At 37.8% G+C, this 23,673-nt stretch overlaps 1 protein-coding gene across 1 annotated transcript; it reads left to right on the top strand.

Moving 5' to 3' along the window:
- Window positions 1-8: 8 nt before the first annotated feature.
- Window positions 9-23,459, top strand: LOC124168849 (protein-associating with the carboxyl-terminal domain of ezrin). The gene is made up of 10 exons (XM_046547200.1): window positions 9-493; window positions 928-1,113; window positions 6,486-6,577; window positions 8,196-8,407; window positions 8,801-8,990; window positions 11,421-11,560; window positions 12,763-12,992; window positions 17,483-17,702; window positions 20,455-20,711; window positions 22,958-23,459. The coding sequence occupies exons 1-10, from the start codon at window positions 317-319 to the stop codon at window positions 23,246-23,248; spliced, it is 1,995 nt and encodes a 664-aa protein (XP_046403156.1). The 5' UTR covers window positions 9-316; the 3' UTR covers window positions 23,249-23,459.
- The last annotated feature ends 214 nt before the right edge of the window (window positions 23,460-23,673 follow it).

The raw sequence follows: 23,673 nt of genomic DNA, 5'->3' as shown, positions 1-23,673 counted from the left end.
GCTAATCTCGCTTGCAGACGTATAACAAGTGGTGAGACCGGATCAACTTGCATTTTTAGCTTGTTACCTCATCATAATGTGAATGACATAGTTGTAATTAATCAAGGCATTATTGCCAGTGATAGTGTAGATAATTATTCGGAAAGTCCTCTCTAAAGAGAACTGGAATGGCAGACTTCACATGTGAATATTATTGCTAAATACCTGTGTTTACATTTTTGTTCGTGTTGAAGAAATCTCGATTCCCTTAGAATATATATTCTCCTCATTCATATAGAGAAATGCTATAGCTTTAGTTCTAACATAAGCCACCTTAATGGGAAATGAAGGTAGCCAACCTATAGGCCTCGAAATAGAGGAAAGAGCTGTCGAAGCCACAGATTCATGGACCCTTCATTATGCTTCCATCAACGGTAGTACACCACGGCTGTCGGTTTTTGTGGGACAGACCCAAGAAGGCAAAGTACCATCAGCCCTGGAACTGTCTGCCAAGGTAAATGAATCATCCTTATATGTTTTTGCATCCACTCGTATCCAGTCTCATGATTTAAAGGGTTGTTCGTTGGATCAGAGAATCAGGTGGGTAGAAACTGCTATTGCTGAATTCGTAAATCAGGGGCCTTATCATTTAAAATCAGGCTAAGGGGTGTCAAACTTTTGACTATCACTGTTTTCTCTTAAAGTTATTTATGTGGAAGAAGTATATTTATGAACCCACGGAAAGTTATAATCCTTTGAGCATAGCTGCGTGCGAAAAATGATAGATATAATTTATGCTGATAACTATATAACCAAAACAAATAGAACAATGATTCTTGTTTTATTTTAAAGAAAATATATTTGTAACATAATTTTCAAGTCCCTGATCCATCGCATAAAATGACTTGAAAATTTATGATTTTATTTTTTAAACTTTTATTTCCATAGAATTTAATGCTGTATCGCCATCCATCATTGGTGCGATACGTCAGTTCCTGGCAGCGTGGAGATTGCTGGCACTTGGCTACGGAAGAAATCAAGCCTCTTGCACAAGTGTTATCCCAACTGACTCCTATTCAGATTTGTCTTGGACTGCACAGCATACTGAAAGCACTTACTTTTCTTCATGATAAGGTAGGAACATGTATTTATTATTTGGTGTATATGTAACTGTAATGTCTCACATTAATATAAGGAGCCACTTTTAAGAACTGTCTTTATTCTCTCGATCACACTCCATGACAACTCATAACAATTCAATAAACAAAACACACCAATACATCACATCTCCTCCCCCCATACTCCGAAGACCACCGTTCATAACAAATTCAAATTTAGCAACCTCCACAAAACTTTAACATCAGCAAACCTGAACTACTACACAAAAACAATATTCTTCCCAATGCACAAAAAAAATAATAATACCTTGTAACATAGAAATCGACAGAAACAAACAATCATAATGAATAACATACATAAAGCATACAATGCACAATAACAATCAAATTCAAATTAACAAGCATGAACATCAAATAATATATAATGCTTACAAGTTTAACCTTTCCACCTGCCTGCGCTCTCGCACAGGGTAACGCCTCTCTATTCTCTGTTTTGGACTATCAGATTTAACTAATTGCCGTGAAGTTAAGTTAGGTGAAGTGACGTCATGCTGAGGCATATCAGACTTCAGCCTAGCGTATTCACTGCTAGAATGATGAGGCGGTGTATTCTTGGGACTGTACTGTTGAGATGGTGTGCTCTGCAGAGGTGACCCCCCCTCCTTCGACAGCCTGTCGTCTGTCACTCTAGGCAACAATAATTGTTCCGGTGGAATCACCTTATCAGGTACAATTGAAGGCATGAGAGGCTCACTATTTAGGTCTATAATTTGATCGATATGACGTTTCCAAATGACATCATTCTTTAATTTCACCAAGTATGATACTGCACTCAGTCTCTTAACAATTACTGCTCCTATCCATTTATTTCTGCCTCTGAAATCCCGTACAACTACAGGTTGACCCTCAGATAACATTCTCGTCTTACAACCCCCATAATTTGCAACTTGCTTACTCTGTTTATTGTATACATAACTTTGAAGATTAGGTCTAATGAGATCTAACCTTGTTCTGATTGGTCGCCCGAACATTAACATAGCTGGCGTTTCATTAGTTGTTAAATGTACCGAATTTCTATAAACAAGTAGAAATTTATATAAAGCCATATTTACATTGTCATTACTACTTAAAGCTAGGTTAACACGCTTTTTTACATTCTTCACAGAATTTTCTGCTTGACCATTTGTAGCTGGATGGTAAGGTGGCGATAAGGTATGCTTAATGCCATTGCATCTTAGAAAATCCTTAAATTCACCAGAATTGAAGGGTGGACCATTATCTGAAACTATTTGTTGCGGTAAACCAAACCTTGCAAACAAAGCACTTAATTTTGTAATAGTCTGATTAGCTGATGTTGAGCTTACCTCTTCCACCTCCAACCATTTACTATGAGCATCTACTATAACAAGATATAGTTTGTTACTTACAGGCCCTAAGAAATCAATATGTAAACGTTCCCACACACTCTTGGGATACTCCCACACATGTAGGTTACACTTTTTAGGGTTCTGCCTCACAGACAAGCAAGGTGGACAACTGTTGGCTAAATTCTCAATGTCTGAGTCTAAACCCGGCCACCAAAAATACGAACGAGCCATGGCTTTCATCTTAACAATGCCAAGGTGTCCGCAATGCAACTCAGTTAATAATGGCTTACGTAAACTATGAGGTACAACTATCCTATGCCCCCAAACAATAATACCATTTTCAATAGCTAATTCACCTTGCCGCTGGAAATACGGTTTTAATTCATTGTCCATATTTGAGTGGTTATTTGGCCAACCATACAATACATAGTTGTACACTTTCCTTAACAAAACATCCCTTTTTGTTTCCTCTATAACGTTATTAAAATCAACTGGTATGTCATTCTCTTGAATAAATTGCAAATAAGTACCTACATAATTTACATCCTCTGACTCAAACTGAAATTCTTTTACATTCAAAGGCAATCTAGATAAGCAATCGGCATTTGCATTATCCTGTGATTTAACATATTTAATATCAAAGTCATAATTCGTTAAGAACAGCGCATAGCGCTGAAGTCTGCTTGCTGCATAAGCAGGTAACCTTTCTTTGATCCAAAAATAGATATCAATGGTTTGTGATCAGTTATTAAAGTAAACTTTCTACCATACAAATATTGATTAAACTTTCGCACACCATAAATAATACCTAAAGCCTCCTTGTCTATGACACTGTACCCCATTTCAGCCTTTGATAAGGTCCTTGATGCATAACAAATTGGTTTCTCAGAACCATCCTTCTGTAACTGACTTAATACACAGCCTAAACCATAGCTAGAACTATCAGTAGCTAATCTTACCGGTAGGTTAGGGTCATAATGTGCCAATATTGGAGCTGAAACTAATTTATTCTTGATTAGCTTGAATGCTTGTTCACATGAGATTGACCACTCAAAAACACTATCTTTCCTCAACAAACTATACAAAGGTGCTGCAATAGTAGATAAATGAGGCACATATTTTCCATAATAATTAACCATACCTAAAAATGCCTTTAATTGTGAAACATCAGTGGGAGTAGGCGCCTTTTCAATAGCGCTTATTTTAGATGGCGATGTACTTAGGCCATCCTCACTCAAAACATAACCCAAGTACTCAATTGACTTGCGGAAAAATTCACACTTCTTTTTACTCACACTGAGACCACTCACTTTTAATCTATTGCAAACTTCATATAACCTTTCCTTGTGAACATCATTATTTTCCCCAGTAATCAAAATGTCATCAAGGAAACAAACAACTCCTGGAATACCAGCGAGAATGGTTTCCATTATTTTCTGAAAAATACCTGGTGCAGAGGCCACTCCATAGGGAACTCTATTGTACATAAATAGCCCTTTTGTAGTACTTATAGTACACAATTTCTTTGATTGGTCATCTAAGCATATCTGCTGATAAGCTTGGGATAGGTCCATTTTGGAGAAAGTTCTACCTTTTTGTAACGTATTAAAAAGATCTTCAATCCTAGGTATTGGATGTCTATTGATGATTAGCGAATCATTTAGTGAAGAAACCCTGAAATCTGCACACAAACGTAATTCCCCGGTTTTTTTTACTATTGGAACAATGGGACTTCCCCATTCACTATCACTCACAGGTGACAAAATACCTTCCCTTACCAATCTATCTATCTCAGCCTCTACCTTGTTTTTCAGGGAGAAAGGTATCGGCCTAGGCTTCAGAAATCTAGGCACAACATTATCTTTTAAAACTAACCTAGCTGGCTCACCCTTATAACAGCCTAATTTATCAGTAAACACCTCAGGAAACTTTTGATATAAACTATTAACTATTTTAAATTCTGCATCTATTATACTACATACATCCCTACTATGCTCTGAGTTAGTGCTCATAATAATATTACTAACCCCACTAGGTATTTTAATTACCAACCCAAGATCACGGATCCAGTCTCTGCCCATTAAAGGATTTGCTCCCTTAGCTATTACATATAAGGATAACTGTTTACATATATTTCTATATTTTACCATTACGCTCAATTTCCCTAATGGTTTGATAGGCTGGCTTGTATATGAGCTTAATACCAAATTGGTACTTAGTAACTTTACTGAAGTAAAATTGTCTTGATAACATTGTTCATTTATGACACTGACACAAGCACCACTATCTACTTCAAAATACAAAAGCTTATCTTCAACTTGCAATTTTACCATAATAGGCCTTACCCTATCATTGGTTTCATCAACTTCATTAGTTTTACTTACATTAAATAGATTAGTTAAATCATATATATAATCATTAGTTGGCTTATTTTGCTTGGAATCGTCAGTAGTAGGCTTGTTTAGCATACAATCATTAGAATCACAGGGTTCACAATAGTGATTAGATGGCTTAGTACTAAAATTATTAGGCTTTGTATTTGACACACCCCTATCTTGACTTCGACAAACCTGTGACAAGTGGCCTACTTTGCCACACTTATAGCACTTGTATGACTTGAATTTACACATATTGGCCCTATGGCCTGACTTTCCACAACAATAACACTTTACATCACTAGACACTCTCTCCTCCCTCCTAGTTGTGTCCTCCCTCCTTTGGTTTGTGGGACGTTGTTGTTGCCGGTTCACGTGAGAACAGCTGCCACTGCGATGCGTTGTCCCCATAGCCGCCGACGTCGTCGCCAAACCCTTCCGCCTGGCGTTGTAGTTAAGTTGACTTGTTTGTGGATTCCCTCGCGCCATCAACGTCGCTGCATCGTGGTCAGCCATCTCCATGTTGGTAGCTATCGTTACTGCCTTTTCAAAAGTAAGGTCTGTTTCCCCCAGCAGCCGCCTCTTAATTGCGTCATTACGGATACCGCTGACCAGTCTATCTCTCAAATAATCCGACCGATTATTTCTAAATTCACAAAACATTGAAAGTTCCTTTAACTGTACCACATAATCGGAAATTGACTCGTGCTCCCGCTGGCTCCGTAAACTAAACTTATAACGCTCCGAAATAAATGATGGCTTTGGACTTAAGTGCGTTGTTACTAGCTGCACTAATTGTTCAAATGTCTTAGTTGCCGGCTTATCTGGTGCACACAAATTTTTTACTAAATTGTAAGTTTTATGCCCAATTACTGTTAACAAGGTAGGCACTTTTTTCTCGTCCTTAATGTCGTTTGCATCAAAAAATAGTTCTAAACGCTCAATATACGAAGACCACGTCTCTTCAGCCGCGTCAAATGCATTCATTGAGCCGATGAGTCCCGCCATTTCGCCGTCACCAAAAAATCTATCTTCCTGCACTCGAACTTGGTACTTTTACTATCACGATCACGCTCAATCACGGCTACGCCCTTCCGCTGTTGACCGTAATTACGTGGATTCGTGCTTCCTCGTCGCCAAATGTAATGTCTCACATTAATATAAGGAGCCACTTTTAAGAACTGTCTTTATTCTCTCGATCACACTCCATGACAACTCATAACAATTCAATAAACAAAACACACCAATACATCACAGTAACAATCACTAGCGTTGATCCTGTAGGGACATAAGCGATGAGTCTCCCCCAATATTCGATATGTTGGATATGTCCTCCAGAGAATATAATAAGGTTATTTTGAATTAGAGTAAATGGGGTAAAGAATGCTTTAAAATCAGAATTTCCATGCTTTATTTTTTTATTCAGGGCTCCCAGACCCCCCTTAAATTGGGAGGAATTCCATACCCCCCAGACCTCCCGGAAGCCCATCCCCCACAAAGTTTTACTGCAATCGACACAAATGATAACAATCAATTCATATTGCATATAAATATTCATATTGATTGTTATTATTCTAATTGATTGTTCGCTTAAGTTTGTGCGTCTCTTTTTAACATCTTTTCATTTCATCTTTTCTTTTGTTTAGGCGGAAGTTTCCCACAATAATGTTTGCTGTGCTTCTGTCTATGTCACTCCTGATGGAACATGGAAACTTTGTGGTTTTGAGCACCTATGCAGGTATCTATACTTTTAAAGCTCTTTTTTAGATATGACTTTATAATCTATGAATCTACTAGAACTCAGAAATTGAGCCATTATCTAGTGTTCAGACTAATACCATGCAGTGAGAATCTGAAGGCACAATTCTAGACTACGGATATTAGTACACCTCATAGAAAAGGTTTGTATTCTTTAAAAAAAAACTTGAGGTTTCCATGCGGCTGAAATAAAATTTTTAAGTTTTCAGATCAAGTAGAAAATATTGAAAATTTTGGTGCTGGAGTAAAGTGCTTAATACTGCGTATTTATCTTAATAAAGAAATATATTTATCTTAATCTTTTCCAAAAATGCCTGTGGAGAAAGTAAAGAGGGGACTATATTCTAGCATATTTTTTCCCAAAACTGAGGCCTCAAAATTCGGTGGGGACTATATTCAGAGAAATACAGCACAGATTTGCACCAGAAATGTTGTATAATTGCAATAAGTAGGTATAAAATTTGAGTCTCTGGGATACCTGCTATGGTATCCTGCTGGACACTATTAATAAAAAAAATTTTATAGCTGAGATATATCTTTTTTGTCTTGTGTTTTTGAGCCATTGGGCATTAGATATAATTTTGGTACATCCATTCCTGATGGTTGTACGCTTGATTTTTTTGGAATATTATTTTGCCTCAACTATATTTTCTAATGAAAGCTTCATTGTTTTTCAAGTGGAATTTCATTGAACTTCTATAATTTTCAAAAATATGGTAGTTTCCTTCATCAAAGAAAAAAAGGCATTGATTGCAATTTGTTACCCACCATTAGCATATTCATAATGTACAAATTATTTGGTTTTAGGAATCCCAGTTTAGATGAATGCTAATGGTCAATTTTAACCTCATTTGAAAAAGGCCAGATTGGCCCCATGCGATGCCACTCCACGTGAAGTCACAGAGACCTAGTTTCTATACAAGTAGATAGGAGTTTTACTTCGTCTGAGATTACCAATGCACGCATGAGGCACAGAGCTCAGGGAAACATCTCTTAATAATCACCTATTGAAATAGCTTAAGGTTAGAAAGTTTCCTGCATCGTAGCGGCACTCAAAGCCTCGCCCCAAGGTCACCTCACATGGTGGCAGCGGTAACCAGAAATACTCACATGGGCTTTTCCCAGCATTCCTACTTAGCCGTCACGTTTTCGTGCGCTTGAAAATTTTCACTTTTCATTTAATCGCAAAAAAATAGATATTGTCATTTAAAAATTTAAGAGCGTGAAATTCGTACCCGAGTAGTAATAATCTTTCAATTTAGGAATTAAAAAAATAATAGAAAACCACTCTATTGACTTACATGCAGTGAATTCTCAATGTAAATATTGTAACAGGTAATTTTTATAAGAAAATTATGGCTATAAGAAATAGCCAATTGACTTAAGTATTTAGTGTATATGTAAGTATGTATTATGTAGCATTCATAACAATATTTTGGGTCCAACCTGTCCCAAAGTTGAAAAATACACAACCGGAAGCATTTTCATTCATCCATCCCAACCATAGGTCATTGAATCCATGTTACCCGTAGTTCATTGAATTAGTGGCAATTGACTTGGTAGGGTGGATTGAAATAGTGCATTTAATGTTTTTTCAGGTTCAAAGACTTAACGCCTGCCTTCCTAAAACGAGCTCAGGAGCGTCGGTACGAGCGAGCAATCACGCCTGAGGAAGATGACACCAATGGCTTGAAAACTCTCAATGGGTGTTTGATAGAGCCATGGGCCATTGATACTTATGCATTTGGTGTATTGGCAGAGGAAGTGCTGAGACCTGGAGTAGGAAGGGCACTGGGTACATTTACTAGCCGTAAGTTTTCATACAAATACTACAGGTATGAATGGGTTTTATTCACATTTTTGTCTGTTCCGATTCTTGTACAGTACCTGGTGCTGGTTCTTACTTCTGGTTCTACAGTCCTTGCAAACAGTCAAGAAACCCAAGTTTGAAGTGTTGTATTACTGTAACTACTCTTTAAGTTCTCCTGAAATAAAGTGGAAATGGTACATTTGGAGAAAATTATGCTCATACTTAATTTTCTTAAAAAAAATGTGCTTATTTTTTGTTGATCATTCATGCATTTCATTTCTGAAGTCATATAATTCTGGATATTGCAGTTCTTCCGTTTCCTCTTCATACGTCTCATAAGCATTATGTAGTTTCCTCAATTTATCAGTACCCTTTATGCATTTTTAATTTCAGATGACCTACCTGTTTTGGCTGAATTCAAGGAGTTGATGAAGAAGCAGCTGCAAAGCAGTGTGCCATCATCGAGGCCAAAACTTTCCAGTATTTTGGAGCACCCTTTCTTTTCACACCCTCTTATACGCATTCATGGGTTTCTAGTCGATTTGCCTTTGAAAACAGAGGCAGAAAAAGATGAGTTTTTCAGGTAAGTTACAAACATTAATTTATTAGGTATTTTACATATTGGATTACATATTGTAAACGAAGCGCTTAGCGCGGTTCATGGGCATTCAAATTGGCGTTCACGAGGTAGGGAGGGCTAACGTAATTTTGTGTATGAATGTGTGTGTGGATGCAGTGAAGCGTGAACGAACCCAAGTGCAGTGTATTTCCCCCCCACTCCCACGATTCTTCCGCCCATTTCTCGAGAATGGAATTTTCCGTGTGAAGGTGACTAGTGCCAGGTTCACCGCATCCCCCTTCAAGAAAACAACACCTGCACGCAGCTATCGGAGGGTGATGCAATTTGCCACCCCCACCCTCCACAAACTTTGGCAAAAAACCCCCCCCCAATGGACGAGTCGGAGAAAAACCCGCCACTCCGGGTTTCCCCACCAACCCCAACCCCAGAAAGTTGACCTAGCGGGGTTATAAAAGCCGAGTACAGCCGGCTAGAGAAGTATTATTTGGCATGGAGAGGCAGCCAGAGGCTATGTTGGTCAGCTGAGGCGCATCCCTGTAGTCCCGTGGAAGAGAGAGAAATATAAGCAAGGCGTGGAGATTGACAGAAAGGTGAAGGACGGTGGCAGAGAGGAAAGACGAGACACACGGTAGATTTCCCGCACGCAATAAAGAGGAAAGTCTCTCCACGACGCCCGTGTTCAGAGATTCTCTCAGCCCACAGTGATAGTAGATGCAGCGACCCTGACCGGAACCAGCCAAGGAAGCCATCTCCATCCACTACACAGAGAGCCGATAAGTACTCTTGTCACCCTACATTCCGCCACCCCCCTTGAATTCAGAAGATCCCCGAAGGCCCCATTTCCCCCATTCAAGACCAGAAGAATCTTGAAAATAATCCCTTGCATTTTTAAATTTTTTTTTTTGCCCTCCCCTTTTACCCATGTGTGAGTGAATAATTGTAGTATTCAGGACAGAGTGTTTAAATTGATATTGGCATTGTTCATAATTCAACTGTTTCGTTGTTGCATTCACGCCAAACATTTTTTAAAAGCAGAGTTTTTGCCTTATTGTTCGTTTATTGATTGATAATTGTTTTCATTATTATTTCACTGGCCAGTAGCAGTAGTTTTTCTTTTAGGTTAAAAGAACGATCAATTTATGTGTTTTATTGTATATTTCAAGATTGATTTGTGTATTAAATGTTTTGTTGAACTCGTAACTTGCAGCGTAAGCCTTCGTTATTTCATGCATGTCAGCCGTTATTCAGCAATAGAAACCCACCCCACACCCACTTTCTTCTTTGTTCCCCCACTTCTCCTTTCTCTCGACTCCACGACCCGCCCGTCTGGGGCAAACCCTCCAAAAAAAACCCTCCCACATCCCACACCCAACAAGTTGGGTTACATATATTATATATATACTAAATATTATTGGCAGTTATTTGTATACTAGCATAAAATCTTTGCTTTTGCACTCTAGGTTATAATTGTGGAGGGTCTATAATTTGTCTCATGCAAAAAATGAAAAACAATAGATTGATGTTCCACTGGAATAGGTTTACCACCGAGTTATTACAATATTCAATCAAAATTCTATCATTTAAATTAATGGAGTAGTATCATAAAGTTCTACACAATATCTCATATAAATACATATATCACAATATCAGGATGGTACTTATACATACGTATCTACAATTTTTATGACAGTAATTGGAAAAAACTATCTTTTAATACCAGCTTTAGAGTAATATTTTTCTTATTTCCTTTCTATTTTTGAGGTTAGGAAATAAGGTTTTATATAAATGTAGAAGTATAATTAACAAAAGTAATAGGAAATTCTTACATCACTTTACAGTTAACCCAACATATATTTGGACTCGTGAGAAAATTGTCTATTCAGTGAGACTTACTAGCATGATAAACAGATTTCATGCACATTCCTCATTCTACTCCTTCAGAGAGCTCTGTACTGAGAAGTAATGATAATGTTCCTTCAGTGCTTGTAAATGGTATTTGCATTACATATGCCTAGAAATATTTTCCTCGGCAAGGCAGCAGTATAAAAGGGTTAAGGGCATAATAATGTTGAAATGTGTTTCCCATCCCCGTGAAATATGTATATCTATTTTGAGGTAATGCAAAAATGTTTGATGCAGCATGAAAAAATATCTGTGCTCTAATTTTTCCTTTGGTACTCTATTTCACAATGCCTTCTGCATCATGGTATACTCTATGGTGGGTCCTTTGATATGACCTTGAATGTGTTTCAGAATCATCCGTTTCTTAAACTGAGGAAATATGGTAGTTTAGGTAAACTCAGGTGGTACCATTTCCCTTACTGCTTTCAAAGAGCCTTTCTAAATGTTATTAATGATGACACTTTTTGTTCTCAAATTTGAATTTTCTCTATTTTTATTGACTTATTTTGCTTTTCCACTCTTTCATCATAGAAATCTCCCTAATCAACTCCTGGAATTTCCTGAAATGCTGGTGGCAATTCAGTTGGGTGCTCTACTCCTGTCTAGAATGGTTCTCATAAATTCTTCTGCTCAAAAGCATCTCATTCCTCGAATTCTTAATCCAAGGCCAGGTAAGCTATCTCAATCTATGAAGTATTTGTGTCTCTACCTTGAGCATGTGAAATGCATGTGTATGTGGTTAAGTTTGGTAATACCTTTGCCCTCACTTAGCCAATGAGTCAGTGAGTGTTATTTGATTACCAGACATCACTTATTAGGATTAATTTTAATGATTGTTTTAAGCACCTTATTTTTTATGATAAGCTCTTTGGCATTAGGTTGTTTATATTTTTGCATGCTTACTTGCAACTCTTAAGTACTCCTTAAGAAGTTTTTAGTTAAATATTCAATTAACCCTTAAAGGAGTAAATTATTAAATATGCAATTAGAAAAGTCCTCAATGATGGAGGAAAATACTTCATCAAAGCAAATATGTACCACACAAGAAGACCTGGTGAGAATACTGTTATGTTGCACGTTCTTCTACTATCAGTATTTCTACCCAAGAAAGCTTTTCGTAAGTGTTTCAATCAATCCTGTATTGATAAGAAAGTGAATGATTACCACTCGAGGGGATTTGAAGACACTGCTATCTCCATTTCTTAATTTTGGGCTGCTATTAAGATCATTTCAACAAAAGTGCAGTATTCATGGTTAAATAAAAAACACAGTACTATTCCACAACCTTATATTTGCAGTCTACTAGTTTCAACGTTACAACGTCATTATCAATAGTACTGTGTTTTTTATTTAACCATGAATATCTCATCGTTCCACCAAGTAACGCCTAAATCTGTTGATTTTAAAAGTGCAGTATTTTATCTGCATTGAAAACATCTGTTTCATGATGACTAAGTAGGTGAGAGCAGTGTGTGAAAGTTGGCATCAATTGCGAAGAATCAATGGCCGGGGCAATCAGGCATCAATATTATCCATGCAAAAAAAGAAAGTTAAAAGTTTAATTAAAAATTTGCCTGGCCAAAATGATCGGGATATTTTCATTGATATCTTTTGAAACCACATACCATCCATAGCAATAAATTTTATGAAAACACCTCGAGCACCGAAATATTCTATTTAATGATGTAAACAGAAAAAGTTGTTGGGAATGCATACTTCATCCTAATTAATCTAAGTAATAATCTTGCTCTGAGATATTGAGTATAAAAACTCAATGGTAACGTTGCAAGGTTCAGAATATGTACTTTGATACCATTGTACCTCAATTAGACTTTTTTGGTAATGAAGGCTAATTACATGTATTTTGTTGCAGATGGAATATCCAAGGTGTTGAGTGTAGAAGAAGAAGAAGATTTGGAAGGTGATAATCATGGATCTCCTGCCCTATTCACTTTATCTACATTCCGTGAGCATTTAGCTCCAAGACTGCTTCAGATATTTGGTGTTCGAGATGCTCAGATTCGTCTTATCCTCCTGACGCATTTCCCAGGATATTGCAAGGTCTTCAGTGAAGAAAGCCTACGTACCGTTGTTTTGCCTGAGGTAAGCACAGTGCTTTGTAAATCAGTTAATTGTCCTGTTTTTAAGATTGTATGTCAGTGGACATGAAAGATCAGTCAAAACTGATGGATGTAATTTTAATAAGCAGAAGAGAGATTTTTGTCATTCATTAATGAAGTTGATTGGTAGCCCGTGCAAAAATTTTGCACTTTCACGCTATCAAGGAATAAGTATATTAAGGAAACACTGTAATTAGGTTTTAGATAGAGAAGAAGGTGTATCACAAAGTACTTTCTTTATACTTGTTTGCTTGCAAAAATATCCAAAACATATTAATACATGATGCACAAAGGTTAAGAAAACACTTAGCTGTTTCATATGAATACATTACTGGGAAGAGAGTTTGGTACCAGTAGGAGCATTTCTGACAATCATGGGGAACAATTGGGAATGTAAAACACCTCTGCAGTATCATGTTCCCTCCATAACCAGATGCGTATTTGCTTTGCATTATGGGATCTTTAGTGAAGGCATTCTGGCAATGGATATGAATGAATCACTTACATTCTCCAAATGTGGTTGATGTAATTGTACTACAGTAAGTCCTTGACATACGAACAATATGCATTCTGAGACGTTGTTCAGAAGTTGAAAAACTGAAGCAGGGCAGCTAAAAGTGTTTGTATCCACTGAATGCAACACTACAATACAATTTGCATATACTCACAATGGCGACTAACTGATCTAACTGCATGTCCAACATGGCTAGAGCCAAAAAAAATTTGCTGTTTGTGGTAAGGAAGAACGAGTGAAACGCTGAAGATTTCATGATTTCATAACAGTTTAATTGATTGGACTGTACCCAAAATGCAAGTTCCTCATTCCTCTACATCACACTGTCTTGCATCGGCCAACTTCAATGGTGCCAAATTTGAAATTTTAGGCACGCCTGAATTTTCTTGTATGTTTGTATCTCTGCCAGTTCATAAGTCGAATGTTCGTAAGTAGACGACTTACTGTATTCAGTTTGAGAATTGTGCTGTTGAAAGCATTGATGGTGCCTTGCTGTTTTCATTGTATCAATATTTAATTCTTATATGGAACCTCAGGTGACATTTTAGCTACAAAGAATTGTAATTGCATAAAAACCATCTAATTATGGCTAAAATTTAGAATTTGAGGCATGTGAAAATATTTTAGGTTATTATTACTAAGCCATTTATTTTATTAGTTAATTTTTATGAATGCATGTAATTCTGAGGAAGTTATTAAAATGTATAAATGCTTAATAGCAATGGAATCTTTGTAGCAAGGAATTAATTCATTCAGTTCAAAAAATCAGTCAGTTTTGATCTAAAATTTATTACATACCAACCCAGATTTTTGCTCTGTTTTTTCATTATCTGGGTAACCTTTTTGTTCATGTGCATGGGAAAATGCCCATGAAGTTCAAGGTGGAGTGAGGATAAAATGAATACCACTACCTGTCCACTTGAGAAATTTGTTTACTAGATGATGACACCAATGCATGGAAACTAGAGATGTGCGAATAGTATCCGCGAATACTCGAATACCTCGAATATTAGAAAGTATTCGATATTCGAGGTTTCGAATAGTTATGCGAAAAGTACCGCCTCGAATACCTCGAATACTTTGAATTTCGCGTCATACACTGTCGCACGCACGTCGTTGGTAGTTGACTCGGAAAAATGTAGAGAACTGTAGTCATTTAGTGCTCGCAGCGCCGATTTACGCAAGTTGACGAATTACATGAAATTCGTGGATTTTAGCGGTGAAAAGAGTTCGACGAGGGGAACCGAAAATGTTCGGGTGAAAAAATCCAAAAATCCCCGATTCCCCCCGATAGGAGAACCTCAGTGCCGTGGGATAGCAACCTTAGGGCATTTCCCACGATCCGCTATCCCCCTCCATTCAGCACTCGCCTCACCCACTCTGAGGCTTTCCTCTTCTCCGAAATCAAACAAAAGGTCCCAGCTCGCGCAGGGATCGCATTACGAAGACCACTGCTTCGAAAAAAATATCGAGTTACGAGAACAATAAAAACGTGTTTCACGCCCTCCCCCCTTTTCTCACCCACTGACCTTTTTCTGGCTACCTGCTTCGAAGTTCCCCATTTCTGGAGGTCAACTGCTGTGTGAGTACCGTGGGATACTTACATTAGCGCATTTCCCAAGATCCGGTATCCCTCTCCACTCAGCACTAGCCCCCCCCCCCCTCTGAGGCTTTCCTCTTCTTCGAAATAAAAAAAAGGTCACAGCTTGCGCAGGGATCATATTACGAAGACCTTAGCTTCGAAAAAATACCAAGTTACACAAGAACAATAGAAACGTGCTTCGGGCCCTCCCTTTTCTCCCCCACTGACCTTTTTTTTCCTACCAGCTTCGAAGTTCCCCATTTCTGTGGAGGTCAACCGCTGCATGAGTCATCTATTAGCACAAAAGGTGTCTAAGAATGACTTTCGTCAATTGATGTTACACCTTTATTGAATTGAAATATTAGTAATGTGCGCGTAATTTCAAAAAGAATAAGACCAAACACGACGTATTTCTGAGTTTATTTAAGCATTTTACGCAAAGAAATAAATGTCAAAATAGGACGGAGACTTAGCATTCTGGCGAAACTCGATATGAGCAGCAGAGCTTCTCGGAAGTTGATGCGGTATTTTTTTCCGAAAACATATATCAAGTTACAATTTATGAGAGGTGCTATAAATCTTTATTGTTACAGTCCCAGACAAAGGGATATTTTCTCAGAATAGTTGGTTTCTCCCTGATAGCAATTCCAATTCATCTTCTTATCTCGTGAGAACACCCAAAGACTGAAAATAATTGAAGAAAATCCGGTGGAATAGAGCTTGTATTTTGCAAAATGCCTCAGATTGTCAGCTAGCACTTGGCAGCAGAAGTGAGGGTAAAGCGATGTTAGTTGAATTAATGATATGCCCGATTGTTTCCATAAAATTAAAATATTCATTAATCAGCTAAATTCCTGTTCGAATCATTTAAAGGAAATCAAAATTACTCCCCAAAATCTTGTGTTGCCTGCTGCATAGGCAACCGAGTCAAACATTCCAGCATTCATCATTTAGTATTCGAGGTATTCGAAATTCGAGGTATTCGAATATTCGAGCAATGATTTAATATTCGAATTCGATATTCGAATTCGAGAAATCTGCTATTCGACCCATCTCTAATGGAAACCCAAGGTGGTACATAATAAAGTTGAGGCTTAGTCCCAACGTTTTTCATCCTGAATTTTGCATTAAGTTGTTTACATAAAGTATTTACTTCTTTAGAGTTATAAATTTCGGGAATGTAAAACCATTTAGCCATCTGATTTAGCCCTTTAAGTTCAGCAGGCCAATATACATATAGGCTTTTGCTGCTCAGACGAAAAGTGCGGTGGGTGATATATTGGCTCTTACTTATTCCATTATTTAATTTGCTATAACTTATTATATTAGATTTATATTTCACTAGGCATAAAAATATTTTGTCAATATTAACCAGTTTAACCTCATCAATTTAAAAAACTGCTTATGGATATGTAATAAAATAGCTATGAATTTTTTTTTTCCTAGTTGCTACATTTCATAAGAAAACCCTCCACTTTTCTCGCCAGTGCCCCAGGAAGAAGGATAGCTCTAAGAGGGTTAATGCAAATTTTAGGTGTTCAGGAGAAAATTTTTCCTTAGTCAAATAAACTTCTGCTGATGTATACACCATGGCTATTTTGTGTGAACATCACATTATACCTTTAACATTGCATGGTTGAGTGTGCTATCTACAATGAGCTATTAATTATCTGAGTTAATATTAGCGACAGAAGTCATGACACTCATGACTCATGAATAATCAGGAAACTTTGGTATTCCAAAATTTCACTCTTTATTCTGAATTACACCAAGCTGAATTTCATCAGGTATTTAATCTTCGTGTATACAGTCAACTTTTAGTTTTCCTTGTTTATAGATGAATGGTGACACACCTCATCGAAAAACAGAAAAATCAGGTGGAAGTATAAAAAATTTTCATCAGAAGATGGAAAATATTTCATCTAACTACATAATCTGTGTCAACCACCATTATCAAGGAATTCATTGGTGGAGTTATTTTATATGATTCCTATTTTTTCATTCAAATTTCAATTCCCTGGGTGTGGTGTTTAACACGTTGCGTACGGATGGCGAGAATTCTCATAATTTTTTCCCCGAACGTTCCGGACGGATGACGAAGATTCTTGTCAGGCGCGTCAACGTAAACAATTTAAAAGCGTATTCGTTAGTACGATTAAGCGTATGCTTTAAAATTGTTTAGGTTGACCCGCCTAAATGATGAGAATCTTCGTCATCCGTCCGGAACGTTCGGGAATAAAATGACGAGAATTGTCGCCATCCGTACGCAACGTGTTAATTACTAGAATTGCATATTTGGTCATTTATAAGTATCTGAAATAATGTTCATCCCATGACATGAATTCCTATACGGATGATTTTCAATGATCATTCACAGCTTTTAGTTGGGATTAAGGATACCAATGACACGTTGGTGAGCACTACTCTTCATTGCCTGGCCGAACTGGTACCCTTACTTGGTGCTGCAACTGTCATTGGGGGCAAGAGAGGGAAACTCTTCACTGATGGCAGACCCAAGGAGCGAAGCATTTCATCATCACAGAGCAGCAGAAATGTCCTGCGAACGCCATCCTCTGTGCTGGCTAAAACTGTTGCAGGTTTGTTGATGTATAGTTATTAGTATGATAAACTTGTGAGAATGGAGATTTCTGCGGTGTGCGATGAAGTTCTTCATTTCCAGTCACTGCTGCTTTGGGTGCTATGGTGATGGCAATAGTTTCACTGGCACTATTGCCAGCATCTTCAGGTTGAAGATATCGGTCTATGATCTTGGCCCTCCTAATGTACGGACTCCATCCTTCAAGTGAGAGCAGCAATAAAAACTGGCGGGATGAAGCTCCTATACCATGGAAAGCCAATACCATGGACAGGCATCTTAGATCAGAAGATACTGGCAGGAGTGCCAATGAAACTGTTGTCATTCCCACAGCAATTGATGCGGTAGCAACTGGAAATGAAGAACTTCAGTATTATTAACTTGTCAATTACACATGCAGAATCTTATTTTTAAAGCTGTTATCCTTAGAATTTATTTAGTTAAAAATGAATATGATTATGTATTTGTACTCACTCAAAACCTATTTTCATTTTCTTCAAAATTCTTCCAATGGCTGCCTATTTTTACCTCTAATAATCTTACATTTAAAAAATAATTAGGTATACCCAACTCTTCCCAAATTCAGACAATCATAATAAATACACCCGTAGAAAAAACTACCTTCGCTCTTTTGCCCCTAGAACCGTGAGGATGAAATGTGGCTCTTAGAAAGGCAAAAAATTGAAAATGTGACTACTTTCCTCGCCTCGTTTAAGCCTAAAGGCATTTCTGCAGCCATTGTGGCAACAAGTGTTTATTGATCAATTCAACCCCACCAATGCTAAATTTGCTCTCTACCAAGCCAAAATTGGGTCTTAAGTGGGTTGACCACAATTTCAAATTACCTTTTTAGCGGTTTTTATGACAAGAGGAGCCTCCACTATCATTGCCTCTGTGAGAATTGGAAGAAGGTTATGGAGCTGGTGGGAAAGGATAAATTTGGAGGATGGGAAGTAAGAAAGGTCCTTCTGCTTCGAGAAACAACTATCTGGTTACATGAGAGTAGTGGGACTAGATACCTTTTAGAGCATCACATTTCCTGCCACACCCTCTCATTAGCAGACCGTCAGTAGACTACTTGCTTCAATGCTCCCCATTTCAAGAGGCTGGCTGCTAGAATGAGTCACCTGGTAGGCTCTAGAGCGGTAAACAATAACTTATCCATCCATCTCTGAGAATGTCTGTCACCAGCAATTGATCTCCCCATGCCCACCCTCACCCATCCCCTCCTCTGATGATGGCTATGGCATTTAGTTTTGCCAGTCATTGTTGAGGCTAGCAATTCCCTGTTAATTTGGCATCTATCGTTATACCTTACCTTACCTATGTGGCCACTCAAACCTCAGGAGGTTTTTGGCCTCACCAACAACATGTCGCCATCTATCTCTATCCGCCATCCATTCTGCATCTGCTCTCATCTTCCCTAAGTCCCTTTTCACTTGGTCCTGCCATCTTAGTCGGGGTCGCCCAAGCGGACGTTTTCCTCGGGGTTGATTTTCAGATACCATTCTTAGCATGGACTCATCTTTTCTCCTCTTTACATGACCGGCCCATCTTAATCTCCTGCTTTTTATTTGCGCTATTATATCCGGATCTGTATATAATTCTCTGAGCTCTTTGTTGGTTCTGATCCTCCATACTTCATCTTCATTAATAGGACCATATATTGTTCTGAGGATCTTATTTTCAAAAACTATCAATTTCCTCTCCTGGTTTTTTGTTAAAGTCCAGGTTTCGGATCCGTAGAGTATTACTGGTTGTATTATTGTCTTGTACAGTTTTGATTTAGTTTTTCTTGACAGAAGTTTACATTTTAGCAATGATTTAAGAGCCCAATAACAGTTGTTCCCGAGAAGTAACCTTGCATTTATCTCTACCTCCTCTTTATTTTCCTGTTCTATGGTTACTCCTAAGTATTTAAAATTTGTTGTCCTTTCAAAGGTATAATTTTGGACTTTTAAAGCCTCTGCTTCTATATTTTCTGCGTGTCGACCAACAATTAAGTATTTTGTTTTTTCTTCGCTAATTTCTAATCCTACTTTTTTGGTTTCTTTTATCAGTTTGGTTTCTTTTATCGTTATAGTGATAGAAAATCTATTTCTATTAAAATTGAAAATCAAGTTTTAAATGTCAAAGAATGAGGAATTGGAGATCGAGCCTTGTGCTTCAATTTTCAATCAAAGCTCGATTTTTCAACTTTGATTTTGACTGTTTCAGTTCATCTCAGCAGCGTCACTATTGGCCCATAATTATGCCGTCAATCCCATGTGAAAGAATTGTATTGAAGGCCGGTAAAATAGCAAAATACGCCTTTGATCATCAAGAAACCATTGCAATCAGTTAATCCTCAAAAAAATTTGTGAAGCGAAATGGTTTGAAGTGGCGATCCCGAAACTTTATGTGCTTGAATTTTTTAAATTTACTACTATTAATTCACACAGGTATACTAATTTTTAGGGTCTTGTTTCTAGATCTCACATGTGCATTTTGAATGTTTCGGAAGTATGATAAACATGTTTTTGTACAAACTGTGTTAAAGAAAAAAGAACCTTCGATTTTTTTTTGATTAATCAAGCTTTCCGTTCAAATTTCGATTTTTGATGAAAAGTCTTGCTTTTTCATTTTGATTAAAAGTTGATTGCTCGAAAAATGGATTTTGACTGACATTTGTCCATTACTATGTAGGTAATGCTTGGTGGCCCTAGTTAGAATTCTATTTCTTTGTATCTCTGAGTGTGGTTATTTTTTTGCAGCACGAGAGACACTCAGTGGCATTTACCGGGTTGCTCCAGCGCTTGCTGAACTTCCTGAAAGACCATCTCCTGATGGTGGAGAGGAGGGTGTAAAAGTTGATATGGAGAAGGATGATGTGGTGGAGGATGTTGTCGTTGACTGGTCAGACTGGGATGCTCCTGAGGAGGATCTGGATAGCCCAAATGCAGCGGAGGACCCTCCTTCACAAGCAGATGAAGTGGCATTTTCTGAAGTAGTACAATCCACCGCGGTTGTGGTACGTGTACTTTTTTCTCACTCTTTAACACTTAAAAGATTAAAGACGTAATAATGCATCCATATGCATTTTACCTTCAATGGTGGGAGGCAAAAATCACTTCTCCTATTTTTATTTTAAACATTTCTGCCTAAGTAAAATGGATAAATTGATATTGCTCGACTCATAGGTGGATCTAGGGGGTAGCACAGGGGAACGTTCCCCCCCCAGACCCTTAAAAATATGCAAGATTTTTAATACACCCCCATTATCTTTGCGTTTGTTTTACGATGTATCCCTGTGCTCCCCACCCCAGAAAGAAATCCTGGATCTAGCCTTGCTTGTGCCCTCCCCCCCCCCCCTCCCCCCTAGAAAGCCCGACCTATCCTATTGGAGAAGATATAAATTAAAATTAATAAGTGGAAATCAACCCAATTGTCCTGTCCTCTTGGCTTCGATTGGCTTAAATTTAGAGGAATGATTATTTTGAATGTAATTAACCCTTTCGTGCCGTACGTCGTGTGAAGCCAACGGGTATTTTCATATGCAGAAGACCTGACGTTGGGTATAGCGGATCTGGCCGATGCAAGGGACGGGAAGTGACCACTGGGGTAGAAATTTTCAGATGCATTCAGCCCTGGCCTATGACCCAGCTTAGGGAGAATTTAGGGCCACTCCTCGGCCCTACGCACGACCCTCCCACTCATTCATGATCTTCACCGCAGGAATCCATCGCGAAGTGGTTACCAATAGATTTTTCAATGATATATTTTGTTGCATACTACAATACTTTTATACTTTGAAATGAATTCCCTGTTTTGTTTGGTGCGTAAGCAATTTTTAAAAGAACTTTAGTGTAAAAAATAACAAACTTCCGGACTTAAAGCCTTATTACATTGTATTTACGAACTTTGTTGTTATTAGGGCTAGAAACCTGTTTAAAATTCCAAAATGGTTAAACAATTGTGAGTAATTCTTTTAGAAGAGTAAATTATTGAAAATGAAATACAATGTTTATTTTAAAAAAACACTGGTTACGCAGTATGCTGACCATGGAGTCATGCTACAATAGGGGTAGAGAGTGCAGTCCATTGGCTGGGGTAAGGGATGGGCGCCCCTGGTCTGGGTCCCAAATCTGAGGGACGAAAATACCAGGGTAACTCCACCCCAAAAAAGTACAGGTACATACAGAGAGGATTAAAATATTCTCATGCTACTCGTAGCATGGAAAATGTTTTCCAACTGTAGGCTCCAGCAGGAAAGGGTTAAGAAAGTTTTTGAGTTAACTGTATTATGCCCCTCTCTCCTGGGAGGTATTCCGTACTCGCTGCACCCAAGTCATGACCTCCCACCCTAAGGGCGTACCTATAGGTTCTATAGGGCTATCCTATAGGATCAAAACTAGGGGGGGGGGCAAGCTGTGGTTGTTCATGAGGCAACATTTTAGCTCAGAAAAGGTTAATGAAACTAAATTTTTATGAAAATTATGACAGCAATTTATTACTTCTTATTATTATTTGCTTGGATAAATAATGATTTTTAATGTTCCCTGTTTCAATATTATACTTATACATATAATTTTTCTTCAAAAGAAAATTTGTCAAAACCTTCGATTTGAACTAAATTTATTTTCGCTTCTAGGGGGGCAGCTACCCCCTCCTGCCCCCCGCTGGCTACACCCATGTCCCACCCCCCCCCCCCCCCAATTTGATGCTGAATCCACCCCTGGTCACAACAGAATGGAGGTAGTGACTTTTACATGGGTTGATTTTATTTCATCCAAACCTCCTTTTTTATGTTTGATTGCCTTGAGTAAGTGGTAATTTTTTTAAATCCCCTGCAGGTACTGCATGTGGGATTACTTTGTGAAGTAGGTCATTAGCAAAATACTTGACACGTTGCGTACGGATGGCAAGAATTCTCGTCATTTTTTTCCCGAACGTTCCGAACAGATGACGAAGATACTCGTCATTTAGGTGCGTCAACCTAAATAATTTTAAAGCGTACAATACGTATTCATTAGTACATTTTCAGTTGTTGTTCAGTATTCATAATGAATTGATGCATCATTACGTTTGATTGGGTAAAGTTATATTCTAAACATTAGCTTTTTAACCATGTTTAAACCAAAGGCATATTTCCAATCTCAACACCTCCACCCAGAATTGGTGTTTCTAGGAATTTAAATACGCAACGTGTTAAGAATCAGTGTCAGTAGTTGAGATTGTTTTTTATTCCTCTGTGCATCCTTGTACTATATCTTGCAGGTGTCATCAAGCAATTCAACCGAGAGTAATACCAGCTCCAAGGATTCCCATGCAAGAAAAGACAGGTCAAAAAGTGTGTGCAGTGAAGAAGAAGACTTTTTTAAAGACATGGAGCCTGTTATATCCAAGACTCAAATTCTAAGGATTGAGGCTCGTGATTCGTCTCAAAGTTCATTAAAATCATCAAATGCAATAACTAGCTTGTCTTTCAATTCAGCCATGGATACTGGAGAAGGGAGTGGTTGGGGTGAGGACTTGGAGTGGGGAGATGAAGAGTTGGAGATTGAATGAAGTGATGATAAATGTTTTTCAAATTTAATGACACTTCTGTTATACAAAGATTAGGTAATGGAGTTTGTATATATGCTAGCTTTTTATGTGAGTGTTTCATTTTGTTCTGTTTGTAAAAAGTATTTTGTGAACATCTTAATCTTCTGATTCACTCACTGCCATTAATGAGGAACTGGTGTTATTCAATAAATTCAGCATTTCTATGGTGTAATTAACGTGTAAATAATTCATATGCTATTGTCCCTATGACCTTTAATTTAAATTATTCTGACTGTTGTGGTTTATCTCATCGTAAACCTTGCGTTGCAATGTAATTGACGTAAAACTGCGGAAGGTAAAGTGTTGATCAATGTTAATTATTAGTTTGTTAAATAAAATTACCGTGTTGATCCTCATTTTCCCTCAAAAATAAATTTCACCTCTAG

The sequence above is a fragment of the Ischnura elegans genome, chromosome 12 (assembly GCF_921293095.1).
Source record: "Ischnura elegans chromosome 12, ioIscEleg1.1, whole genome shotgun sequence".
Lineage (NCBI taxonomy): Eukaryota > Metazoa > Arthropoda > Insecta > Odonata > Coenagrionidae > Ischnura > Ischnura elegans.
The sequence above is the reverse complement of the archived record's forward strand: the minus strand, read 5'-3'. Positions and strand labels throughout refer to the sequence as shown.